Raw genomic sequence first — 12,500 nt, forward strand, 5'->3', positions numbered from 1 at the left:
CAAAATACGGAGTGCTACAATGGTCAAAACTGTCCTTATCACCATTCAACTAATTCACATATGGTCTTGCCTTTGTAAACATTGAACAACAGGCTAAAGCTATCACATACACATGACCTAATGATAATTGTACAGTATCATAACTACAAGACAGTTGATAAGAGTATCTTAACGTGTCTCGAAGAATTTGGACAATGGCTGACCCAGGACAGGATGTTTAACATCTCTTGAAAAATCCACACTTCAACCTCCCTCTTAAGAAACTTCATAGGATAGAGAAAAGTGAATAAACTGTTTGTTTGTTTTTCCAAAAGTTTCGGACAGCAGAGGCAGAACTCGACCCAACGTACAAACCACTTTCAAAAACCACAGACCAACATCCTACAACGATAATAAAAACAACGACAGACAGTACAAAGATAAATGAATGAATAGACGACTAAATAAATGATAGATTGCTCAGAAGCAATACCCAGTAGAGCATGTTCGCTCGGAAAACAAAACATCCAATCCGCAGACCAGCATTTGAAAAAGGTGATCGGTATACACTACGATCTAAAATTAGTCCGCAAACCTACAGACCCATCTCATGACGTTACACATCCCTCGATTCGTGTCAAGAAACCAACACTGCAGCATTTTTACCCGCACTTCCTCGACCATCTCCGATCAACACATTATACCTCCATACAACCATTCATACACGCACACATCCTAAGACAAACGTTTATCGCAAAACCATCACATAAATATATCTAGCACTCCCATTCCCGTAATATCGATCAGGAAAAGAACACGTTAGAGCATCACTGAACTCCTACGTTCAGGTCGCCATCCAGCACTAAAACAATAACCGCAGAATTGTTGACACGCCGTATGACAAGGATGTAATCACCACACTGATTTATACTCTCACAACCCAGACAACTCTAAAAAGACCTTCTCCCTGTGCCTATGGCCGGATTCCATATGACTGCAGGTTTCACTGAAGAAAGATCCAGAGAAATGGATTGGCTTACTGACTGTTTATATATGTATATATGAATGTATGTTTATGTCTATATATATGTGAATTTATATGTGTATATATGCATATATGTGTGTATATAATATATACATTATATATATTCATGTGTGTAAGTACAGTATATGCATATGTACACGTATACATATATATTTGTGTCTATGGGACGAACGATAAGGACCTGTTAGTGGTGTTTCTGCGAGGTAAGGATCAGAGATAATCATCTTCGATCATCTTCGAAACACTTCAGCACCCTCACCTCCACTTGCAGGTGCAGCCCTCAAGGGCTGGCACTCGGTCTCTGTACATGGTCCAAAACCTTTATAACTAATTCTTCCCCTGCTCACCATCACCACTGTCATCATCACTGTCATCACCATCACCACCCACATTTCCATCACCACGTCCTCGTCGTCCTTCTCCCTCCCTTCGTCTTCACCCTCCATTTCCTCCTTCCCTTCCTCCTATTCCTCCTCATCCTCCTCATCCTCCCTTTCCACTTCCTCCCCTCCTCTTCTTTCTCTCTCTCTTCCTCATCCTCTTTCTCCTTCCTCACTTCTTCTTCCTCTTCTTTTTCCTTACACTCACCTTTCACATTCTTATCATCAGTCACCTCCTCTCTGTCTTCCTCCTCCTTCTCATCGTCCTCTTCCTCCTCCTCCTCCTCCTCTTCTTCATCTTCCTCCTCCTCATCGTATTCTTCCTCCTTTTCCTCTTCTTCATCTTCCTCCTCATATCGGGTAACATATCAATTGTCCCACACTAATATAACACAGACAATCCAGAGTTTCTGGAAAAGGGTCTGAGGATCGTTGTTGGCTCGTGTAGGGTGCAGTGCAACATAGGGCAAAGTTATCATAATTATATATATTTGTGTGTATGTATGTGGATGTACATACAACATATGCATATATACACACACACACACACACGCAGACATACATTATGTATATATACATTGTGTGTGTGTATTTGTATGTTAATAGACATACATGAATGCACATATTTCCAATCGTCTATGCAGCAACTCTATCCAGTCCTTTTTTAAACTGACTTATCCAGTACGGGCGAATATGTATATCAACATTTTGCAAATTGTCACGTGATTGGTGATTATTTCAATTGTTTGATTAGTCCAACTGGGTTGGTTCTTGCTCTCCTCTGCTTATCACTGTGTTATTGGTAACTGTCTGTGGCCAAAGACCATTCTAGAAAGTTCGGACAGCGTCTCTAGAATACTGATTCGGTAACCTAAGAGGACAAGAAATATAAATTTCTTCTACCTTTCTCTAAAAACGGCGTCGTTTAAAGCAGGCGATTTGTCAAGATGAAAAAAGATCACATAATAGACTTGACAGGATCTTGTCTTACTATGAGATCTCTAGGTCAACTTTGATGAATCTGTAGAGACTGATAGTACGAGAAATAAATGAATGTTGTTCTTGTCCCCAATTAGAACAAGGTCCAGTCTTAAGCTGAATGAAAACATCTGTAAGGACATCATTGTAACGTAAAAACAAAGGACTTATGACCAAGAAGTACCACACGGATCTTGAGATACCGAGGTTTTAGTATTGACAGCCAAACCTGACCAAATTATGTAAATATGTCTCCCTGTTAAGTATGTAGTACATTTTTATATACACTAGTTCATTTATAATGAAAGTGAATTTTTGTTAACAAAATTGTATCGATAAAATAACAGGTGAAAATATATTTTCATAAATGGGATGTATCGTGAATATAGTTGTATGCAAACGTCAAATGTTTTGTCGAGACTTAGGATATCTTCATTGCAGCAACCACAAAATCATTAATGTTAGTAAGTTTTCAGCAACAACAATATCAACAATAACAAGAACAACAGCAACATAAACATCAGCAACATAATTTTCCTACTTTTACGCATTGTCATAAATGACGATTCATATAACAACTACTTACGTGCACCAGCAATGTTCTAACCTCATGCCCCATCATTGTTGCTTCGAGATCCCTAACTACCCAAAACCAGTGTGACCAACACTTAAGCCCTATGTCAACTTTTTTTTTCATTTTTAATCTGTCTCCTTTATTCGTCATTGTTTTTTTTTTTTATTTCTTGTACTTTTTTTCCAATTCTGACCTTGTTCCAATTCCTCCCGTACGTATATTCTACTTGAGTCTTTCTCTGGAATAATCTCCATTGTCTGCACTACTACGCTTGCTCCTCTCCCGCGTGTATAAATGATGAGAGCTTGTAGCTACAAGACAGACTTGGATGTATATTCACTGAGCAAATGACTTGGAAAAAGGACCACAGAAGACACAGATGTGATGAGAATCCCTGGATCAGCGATCAATGTTTAAGAAAAAACATACTTGGCAACTACACGCTCGCTCGCTCATGAAAGTTGCCAAATCCCTTTTTTTTTTTTTCTTCTTTTTTTCTTTTTTTTGACGACACTCGAGGACTGAAACGTTCTGAACTATGTGTTATCTTGAAGGTTAAACCCTACAATCTCATCCATACGTAACTAGTACAACTGATTCAAGGCTGTAAACACGGTGATGCTATGTTACAAAAAGCCCACTCTGAGCTGTATCTGTTATACTTGGAGGTGATTGTACATAAAACCGCACGAAATGGTTGCTTCTGATTGGCCGAGGGTCGTGTGGCCCAACCAGTAACAATCCAGTATTTCATGAACATGATGAGGATTTAGATATATTTTTCTTGGTGTTACGAACTATCATGAATTCCAAAATAAATCATTTCAGACATATTTATCACACCATAACACACGCATCATGCAAACATCACAATGACTGAATTGCTCTGTGTATTAAACATAAGCAAAATTCCATTCCTGTTTTATATTCTGATGAAATAAAGTGATCAGTATTTACAGATTTTATTTACCCACCCTTTTTTCTACTATATGTAGGCGTGCGCGCGCGCACACACACGAGGCCACACAGAGGACACGAAAAGAAACTTAAATAGGATAGCTACAGAAGAGATCTGAAAAAGAATAGCTTCCCACACAGATTGATAGATATCTGGAACAAACTGAATGAAGAAACAGTGAGTGCAAAAACTATACAAGCATTTAAAATCAAACTGGATGCTGAAAGATACAAAAGCGGGTCACTACGAGCATAGTTCTCTTCCCGTAAAATACAACTAGGTAAATACTCATACACACACACACGACATTCTAACAAGATCAAACCCATCAGAGCACCGAGGACTGACCGATTCCATCCATTGTTCGCACAATAAACTCATTATAAAACTTAGACTGGGCATATCACACTTATAATTACTGTATTACTCATAAAAGTATTGTATTATTGTCAGTGTATCACTGCTATCTCAATAAACCTATTATTATTATTATTACGCGCACACACACACACACACACACACACACACACACACACACACACACACACACACACACACACACACACACACACACACACACACACACACAGGACAGAAGAGCTAGTAAATAGCAGCAGCAACAACCACAACATCAACATAATCATTATCATCATCAATATCAACAACAGAAATAAGTCACACACAACTCGTGGCGCAGTTGGTAGCGTTCCGGGCTCCCTGGGGCCCGGGTTCGAATCCCGCCCAGGGCTGAAATAACTTCAGTATCGCTGCTCTGTGAGTCGTTACTCCAACTCTCGTGGGCGGGGAGTTGGATGTGTGTGTGCGTGTAAGGTCACAGCATTACCCATAGATCGGTCATATATGAGCTCTGAACTCCCTTCCGTGAGGGAAATAGCTGTCAATCACGAGTCGATAAGGTGATCCAAGACCATGGGGAATCACACACACTCACACACTCTCTTTCTCTCTCTCTCACACACACACACACACACAGGATAGAAGAGCTGGTAGACAGCAGCAACAACAACAACAATAAGAACATCAACAACATCATTATCATCAGCATCAACAACAGAAATAAGACGCATACACTCACACACTCAAACACACACACACACACACACACACACACACACACACACACACACACACACACATATATATATATATATATATATATATATATATATATATATATATATATATATATATATACACACACACACACACACACACACACACACACAAGACGAAGGTAAGAAGTGCCTGGAAAGTTGAAGTAAATGATTATTGTGGATAGGAGGTAAAGGGAACACGGGCTGAGGGAAATACTTTTATTCCTGACTAGTTTCGCCTCAGTGGCTTCTTCAGAGGAATGATTATTAGAAAAAAGCGAGGCAAACTGGTGATTGATATATTATTATCATTGTCATTAATTTTATATTAGTATGATAAAAAATAGAGGTCATCATCAGCCAAAATATATTTCAGTGATCATTCCCAGGACCGTCCGTGAGATTCGCAACATCAGGAGTTGGTCGTCAGTAAGTCCTCTGTCGCTGTAACGTCACTGTAATAATAAAACCATCTGACGCCAGTCAAAGTATGAGAATACGTTATCATAATAAAGGATCTATCTTGGGGGATAGACAATTTAAAAAAAAAATACTTTAATTGTACTTTGTTTAATAAAAGTTATGGATATAACACTTTGAGATTTGTAAGTTAAAAAGCAAAAAAAAAAAAAAAAAAAGTAACATGATGTTGGAACTCTCTGGGGTCAAAATACTGTCTGGACATAAAACCGTTTTCATACGTTAAGAGGACTAATATCATCATCTCATCGTACGATAGGTATTTCGCTGGTATTTGACCTTACATGAGACACGCACGATTTCCCCATCTTAACACAGAAGACGAAAACATACTCGCATCATTTGGAACCACAGGATTCAGTCAGTAGATTCATAATAAATGTCTATTATACAACACAGAACTATACTTCCGTAGCATGGAATCCAACATTTAATAAAACCAGAACATCCTACCAACAGTGCAAAATAAAGCCTCAAGAATCTTAACTGGTATTTATGTACAACTCGGAACGAGCACACTAATCTATAATTAAACAAAAACAGCATGAGAATGATCAACATATAATTCTATTCTAAGTTATCCAGTCCTTAAACCCAACCAGACTGTCAAAGTTTCTGCTTTACCACTCTTCCCATCAATCATACGAGCAGAGAAATCATTTAGACAAACAAAAATAACACTTTCAGATCATCAGCCTGCACAGTCGAGGAAGAAAAACACTAGACATTCTAGATGCGGCCACCACAAGGGACACCAGGCACATGATGCTACGCCTTGCACTCGAGAGAAATTCACAAAATCTCTCCATTAAACGACTTCTGAGCTGAGCCTGTGGCCGTGGCCGGTTGCGTGGGGGCCCCGGATCTTTGCAAGAGAGAACCGGAAGGCCAAAAGTAAGATCTTGACTAATCAAGATCTTCAAGACGATTGTCCGTCAAATACATAAAATCACCTGCTTCTTGCTCACGCAACATCTAAGAGGCCTTCGTGTTGGAGTGTTTTGAAAAACTTTTGTTTTCTAGAATTCCCATTATAAGGCACCATATCTGTAACTTTTGAAAAATAATTTGTCCGGGAGAGACTACAATATATATATAATTTTGGCTGCAGTATTCTTTGTATAGTGAAAACCTTAACTGCTGTTTGGGTAACTACAGAAAAGTATTCTCAAGTCTCTATTTAAAGAAAAAATTACATCATTTGCAGAAAATGTGTAGATATGACAAAATATACTGATCAATTATGACCTAAGAACCTTTTTTTTTAAATAACTTAAGACTGCAATATACATGATTTTTGCTCATTCATTATATACCAAAAAGCTTATTTTCTCTTAATTGACTTTATAAAGAAATTATGTATTCACCAAGTCTCACCTTATGAAACGTATTTACAACCACTGCACAGAATCTGCCTAGTATGATATGAACCTGATAGTCATTTATGAACAGAGTTTTTTTTTCCCTAAGGTAAATTATAATACTATTGCATATGTAATAAAGGAGAGGAATGGTATAATCCTCGACAGTGCTCACTTTTTTCCAGATTAAAGCCAATATCCTTAGGTTGAGAAACAAAAAATAACACGAAATAAAGTATGGTTGTTCTAAGAATGGATCATTGGTCTCGGGGGGATATTTCTTGTTACACGCAACTGTTTAAAGTCGTGAACTCACCCTATCAGGAGACTAGAGCTGTGCCCCATTACAGAGGACTTAGCAGCGTGGAATTTAATGAACCCTGCCCTTGGTCCAACTCGCTGGCGGCTGGGTTTGAAATACCGTCACCTCGACCCCGCCACAAATAGCAACGGTTTAACCCGCTCGGCTACCGAGCATCCATTTTGATGTTCATGCAAATACGTAATTATATACAACAGGCACTTGTTATCACAGAGTACAAAGGTAACAGTTCTATTGGTATCAAAATTTGGTTTCGCAAGCTGACGTCTTTCTATATGACGAGCGATGTATTCCATTTATTGGTTCCCATGCTTTCACATTACGTGGTTCGCCCCCTCTCTCCCTCTCTCTCTCTCTCTCTTTTACTCTCCTTTTTTTTCTCCTCTTCCCTGCTTTCTTTCATCTTTACTTTGTTTTTCATTCGGGGAAAGATTGGAAGGCGAATCGGTTCTTCGTTGATACGATGGTTATGAGGAAGAAGGAGAAGAGAATGCGAGGAGGAGCCTACTCCAAGAGTCGATAAGCAGAAGTGACCGAAGTCGTCATCTTTGCCATATACGTTTGGACTGTTGGGGTAGGTAACAGTCGCTGCTGGGGCTTACAGAGGCGTTTGGGACTCGAACCCACAGCTAAGCGAATGTGAGACGGGCACACTCATGATTAGGCCACCAGGGTAAGGAGGTGGGATGAAGTCCTATTATGTGTTACATTACCTAATTTCACCGCGTAGGACCACGACGATGAAGTTCTTGAGTGTTAACAGTCGTTCGTGCAGGTCGTCACTTTCAACTATACAGTCGATTGCCCTTACTTTTTTTTTTTTTTTTTTTTGTCATATCTTCCCAATGTACCTTTTCCTCAATCGCTCCTTCCCGATTTTTTTCTTTCATATTGTTGACTTTCATTACTCATTAGTCCTTTCTTTCTTCATTTCTTTTTTCCTTCATTCTTTCTTTCCTTTTTTCCTTCCTTTTTTCCTCGTTTTTTCTCTCCTTTTTTCTTTTCTTCTTTCATTCCTCCCTTCCTTTCTTCTTCTACCGAGGAGTTCAATTGTTCTTCTCGAAGCTTGATGTACAGATCAAGTGCCTAGTGGCACTATCAACGTCTTGACATTCGAAGAAGTCGTCCACATCAGCAGTGCCTTCTTCGTCACTGATCTGCTTCTTGGCCTCTTTCGACGGCACGCCCAGGTCCTCAGGGGATCCACCAAAGAGACACGTGTAGATTCGCAAACTCTGGCTGCATCCTGGTAACTTGAAACAAGTCCAAGACCCTTCCGCTCCTCTGTGAACGTGCCACACGATCAGCAGCAGGATAAGAAGAAGTACCAGTATTATTGCAAAGCCGGACCAAAATGAAAACACGTTTCCTGTGGGCAAAGAGAAATATATAAATACACATGCTAATAAGAACACGGGTACGTGTGTTCACTTATGCGAAGTAGACCACTTGGAAAAAGAAACTAACGAAGCAGAGCGCTTTCGTATATTACATCTTCAGTGCAACAAGTACATAGTGATAGGAATACATAGACATTATATACATAATACAAAGGAACCAGGACAGTTTTTGAATAAGCATACCGACCAATTACCCCCTAGAGAGCGGAAGGTCATGGTCAATTATCTTACGATGGTCGGGCGACATTAGGTCACATTCGCCAAGGAGAGCGGAAGGTCATCGTCAATTATCTTACGATGGTCGACATCAGGTCACAGTCGCCAAAGAGAGCGGAAGGTCATTGTCAATTATCTTACGATGGTCGGGCGACATCAGGTCACATTCGCCAAGGGTCACTGTTTCTACTACTTATATAGGGCGACATTAAGTCAATTTGTTGAATTACATTTTACATGATATTATCTTACTAATTTCTTGACAAATGAAATTATCAAGTTTGTACAAGCCTTTATGTAGGTTGGTATTTTGATTACTAGTGGTATGAATCAAACTGCACTCTATTAAATTTCTTGCTATTATGTTGTTGGTATAATAGATTGCCTGGGCATTACCCCAATCAACTGGATGATTATTTAATTCAATATGCTTGAATATACCACTAGAATGATAGCCATCCCTGACATTTTTCTTGTGTTGTTCAATTCTAATGTTTAAGGGTTTGGCAGTTTGACCTATGTAAAATTGATTACACATTTTGCAAGGAATTTTATAAATGCATCCTTTTTTTTTATTTCAATACTATTGTTGATAAGTTTATGTTTTACTGTACTATCATGTTTAAAAACTACTTTTACGTTAAATCTTTTTAATAATTCTGTGATACTTAACAAATTTTCTTGAAATGGTAAAATTAAAACATTGTGATAATTGAAAGGTGATTTAGGCTGAGGAGTTAAAAATGATTTCCTTGCAAAATTGTAAGCAATATCAAGGAATTGCTTAGGGTATTTTAATTCTAGCCCAATGTTAAAAACATTTCTGATTTCTTCATCAATAAATTCAGGACTACAAATACGAAAAGCTCTTAAATACATTGAGGCAAATACTGTACGTTTAATATTATTTGGATGAGAATAATAATAATGAATATATGAACTTACATTGGTTGGTTTACGATATACTTTAAATTTAAGGCTATTGTCATGACGTAGGATAGTGCAATCTAAGAAAGGTAAGGAACAATTTTTCTCAATTTCTAAAGTAAACTGCCAAACCCTTAAACATTAGAATTGAACAACACAAGAAAAATGTCAGGGATGGCTATCATTCTAGTGGTATATTCAAGCATATTGAATTAAATAATCATCCAGTTGATTGGGGTAATGCCCAGGCAATCTATTATACCAACAACATAATAGCAAGAAATTTAATAGAGTGCAGTTTGATTCATACCACTAGTAATCAAAATACCAACCTACATAAAGGCTTGTACAAACTTGATAATTTCATTTGTCAAGAAATTAGTAAGATAATATCATGTAAAATGTAATTCAACAAATTGACTTAATGTCGCCCTATATAAGTAGTAGAAACAGTGACCCTTGGCGAATGTGACCTGATGTCGCCCGACCATCGTAAGATAATTGACAATGACCTTCCGCTCTCTTTGGCGACTGTGACCTGATGTCGACCATCGTAAGATAATTGACGATGACCTTCCGCTCTCCTTGGCGAATGTGACCTAATGTCGCCCGACCATCGTAAGATAATTGACCATGACCTTCCGCTCTCTAGGGGGTAATTGGTCGGTATGCTTATTCAAAAACTGTCCTGGTTCCTTTGTATTATGTATATAATGTCTATGTATTCCTATCACTATGTACTTGTTGCACTGAAGATGTAATATACGAAAGCGCTCTGCTTCGTTAGTTTCTTTTTCCAAGTGGTCTACTTTGCATAAATACACATATATACACACACATACCTTTTACATACATATATAGATATATACACACAAGGTACTGTGACAAGCTGAGGAAGGTGGAATTGAAGACACGGTTCTAGTTCCGAGTTTATTCCTGACCCGTTTCGCCCTAAGCTTCTTCACATTCCTTTGAAGAAGCTAAGAGCGAAACCGGTTAGGAATATACGAGTGCTCAGAACTAGACCCTTGCCTTTTTTTCCCACCTTCTTTATATGTATGAATGCATGTCCATGTATAAACTAAATCATATAGTAATGAAATAAATTTCTAGCATGCTTTTTGGCAATTATACTGCTGAAGAGGTGCACTTGATCACCTACCTTGATGCTCCATGCACACGTTGAAGTGGAAGGAACTGTTGGTATTGGTCGAGAGCTCCACAGACAGCTTCCTCCTCTCGTCAGACTTCCCTGAGAACATCATGGAATAGAAAGTGTCCCAACGGTTCTCTCTCTTGATTTTCAGCCAGCCGTAACCCACCTGAAGCTCAATGAATCTGTCTGGAATGCCCGGAAACAAATAAGTCGACGCACTGGGCCGAACTAGTTGGCGCTGTACGCTCCCATCTGGATTGTCAATGGCGACCTCGAAAAGTCTCTGGTTGTGGAGGACGAGGTGGCCTCTGAAGAATGGTTCCCATGTGTCTCCCATAGTGAGGGTAACATTTGTATTTGGGGTGGAGATGTCCTCACGCAAAGAAGGCTCCTGTGCTAATCGTTTCATGATCATTTTCACAGGATTAGCGTTCCCCGTTACTGAGAAGGACTGGCGGTTTCGAAGCGTGAAGTTCTGGCCTGGAAGATTAGACAAAAATGAACAAGGCAAGTTGCTTGATGTATGACAAGATCTTTGCGTAAAACAAATAAAATAAAAGCTCGTGTGAGTGAGAAGAAGAAGTACTACGGAAGTTTTGATCTGAGTTCATTATAGATTAGTTTCGATGATGATAATCCTTCTCGAAGAGAAACTAGTCAGAAATAATCTCGGATTAACTCTTGTGTTTCCTGATACAACTCACGTCAACCTGACTAGATAAAGATAAGAAAAATGAATGAATAAATGAATGAATATATAAATAGATATATTAATAAACAAATAAATAAATAGACGAGTAAACAGATGGATAAGTAAATGTATATATAAACGAACATTCAAACAAACAAACAAATAAACATAAATAAACAATTAAGTCAATAACTAGATAATCATATGAAGTGAAAAAATATTAGATATATCCAATTCAAATATCTGCCAATAATAATGTTAACAAAGATAAAGCAGGATAAAAATGACAATATTGTAATTTGAAATAACTTTAGTTGTAATATCTATAACAACGCTAATAACAACCAATTCACACAGCACCAGGGCAATCGTGTGTGTGTGTGTGTGTGTGTGTGTGTGTGTGTGTGTGTGTGTGTGTGTGTGTGTGTGTGTGTGTGTGTGTGTGTGTGTGTGTGTGTGTGTGTGTGTGTGTGTGTGTGTGTGTGTGTGTGTGTGTGTGTGTGTGTGTGTGTGTGTGTGTGTGTGTGTGTGTGTGTGTGTGTGTGTGTGTGTGTGTGTGTGGTGTGTGTGTGCGCGCGCGCGCGTGTGTGTGTCCGTCTGTGTCTGTATGTGTCATACTCACAAAGGTTGTCCTAGGAAACTGCTCTACTCAAAAAGGTCACTTTCCGTAACCGGCATACTTACAAAGTTCTCCACTGATCGTCGTGATATACATTGCAGAGAAGAGGATGAAGAAGAAGGCTACAGAGGAATGGATGCCCAGCGTCGCCATCTGCTCGTGGAAAGAACAACAAAGATCACAATTTCATCAGCAATGACCAACACTTCTGTCTTTGGGAACATTAGAGAGATTGAAGGAGGGACAGTGACATTTAAAGGTAATTACCGTCGTTTTTTCTTAATAAAAGATTAGTATAC

The 12,500-nt window shown here is 38.7% G+C and overlaps 1 protein-coding gene across 1 annotated transcript in view; it reads right to left on the reverse strand.

The window, feature by feature from the left end:
• Window positions 1-5,583: 5,583 nt before the first annotated feature.
• LOC143020051 (uncharacterized) overlaps window positions 5,584-12,500 on the reverse strand; it is a 13,585-nt gene continuing 6,668 nt past the window's right edge. The window contains exons 2-4 of the mRNA XM_076176218.1: window positions 12,267-12,354; window positions 10,898-11,371; window positions 5,584-8,561 (exon numbers count right to left, since the gene is read on the reverse strand). Coding sequence (XP_076032333.1) covers window positions 8,239-8,561; window positions 10,898-11,371; window positions 12,267-12,354 — 885 coding nt within the window. The 3' untranslated portion in view covers window positions 5,584-8,238. The remainder of the gene's footprint in view (window positions 8,562-10,897; window positions 11,372-12,266; window positions 12,355-12,500) is intronic.

The sequence above is a fragment of the Oratosquilla oratoria genome, chromosome 38, assembly GCF_046742065.1.
Source record: "Oratosquilla oratoria isolate Oo_2021 chromosome 38, ASM4674206v1, whole genome shotgun sequence".
NCBI lineage: Eukaryota > Metazoa > Arthropoda > Malacostraca > Stomatopoda > Squillidae > Oratosquilla > Oratosquilla oratoria.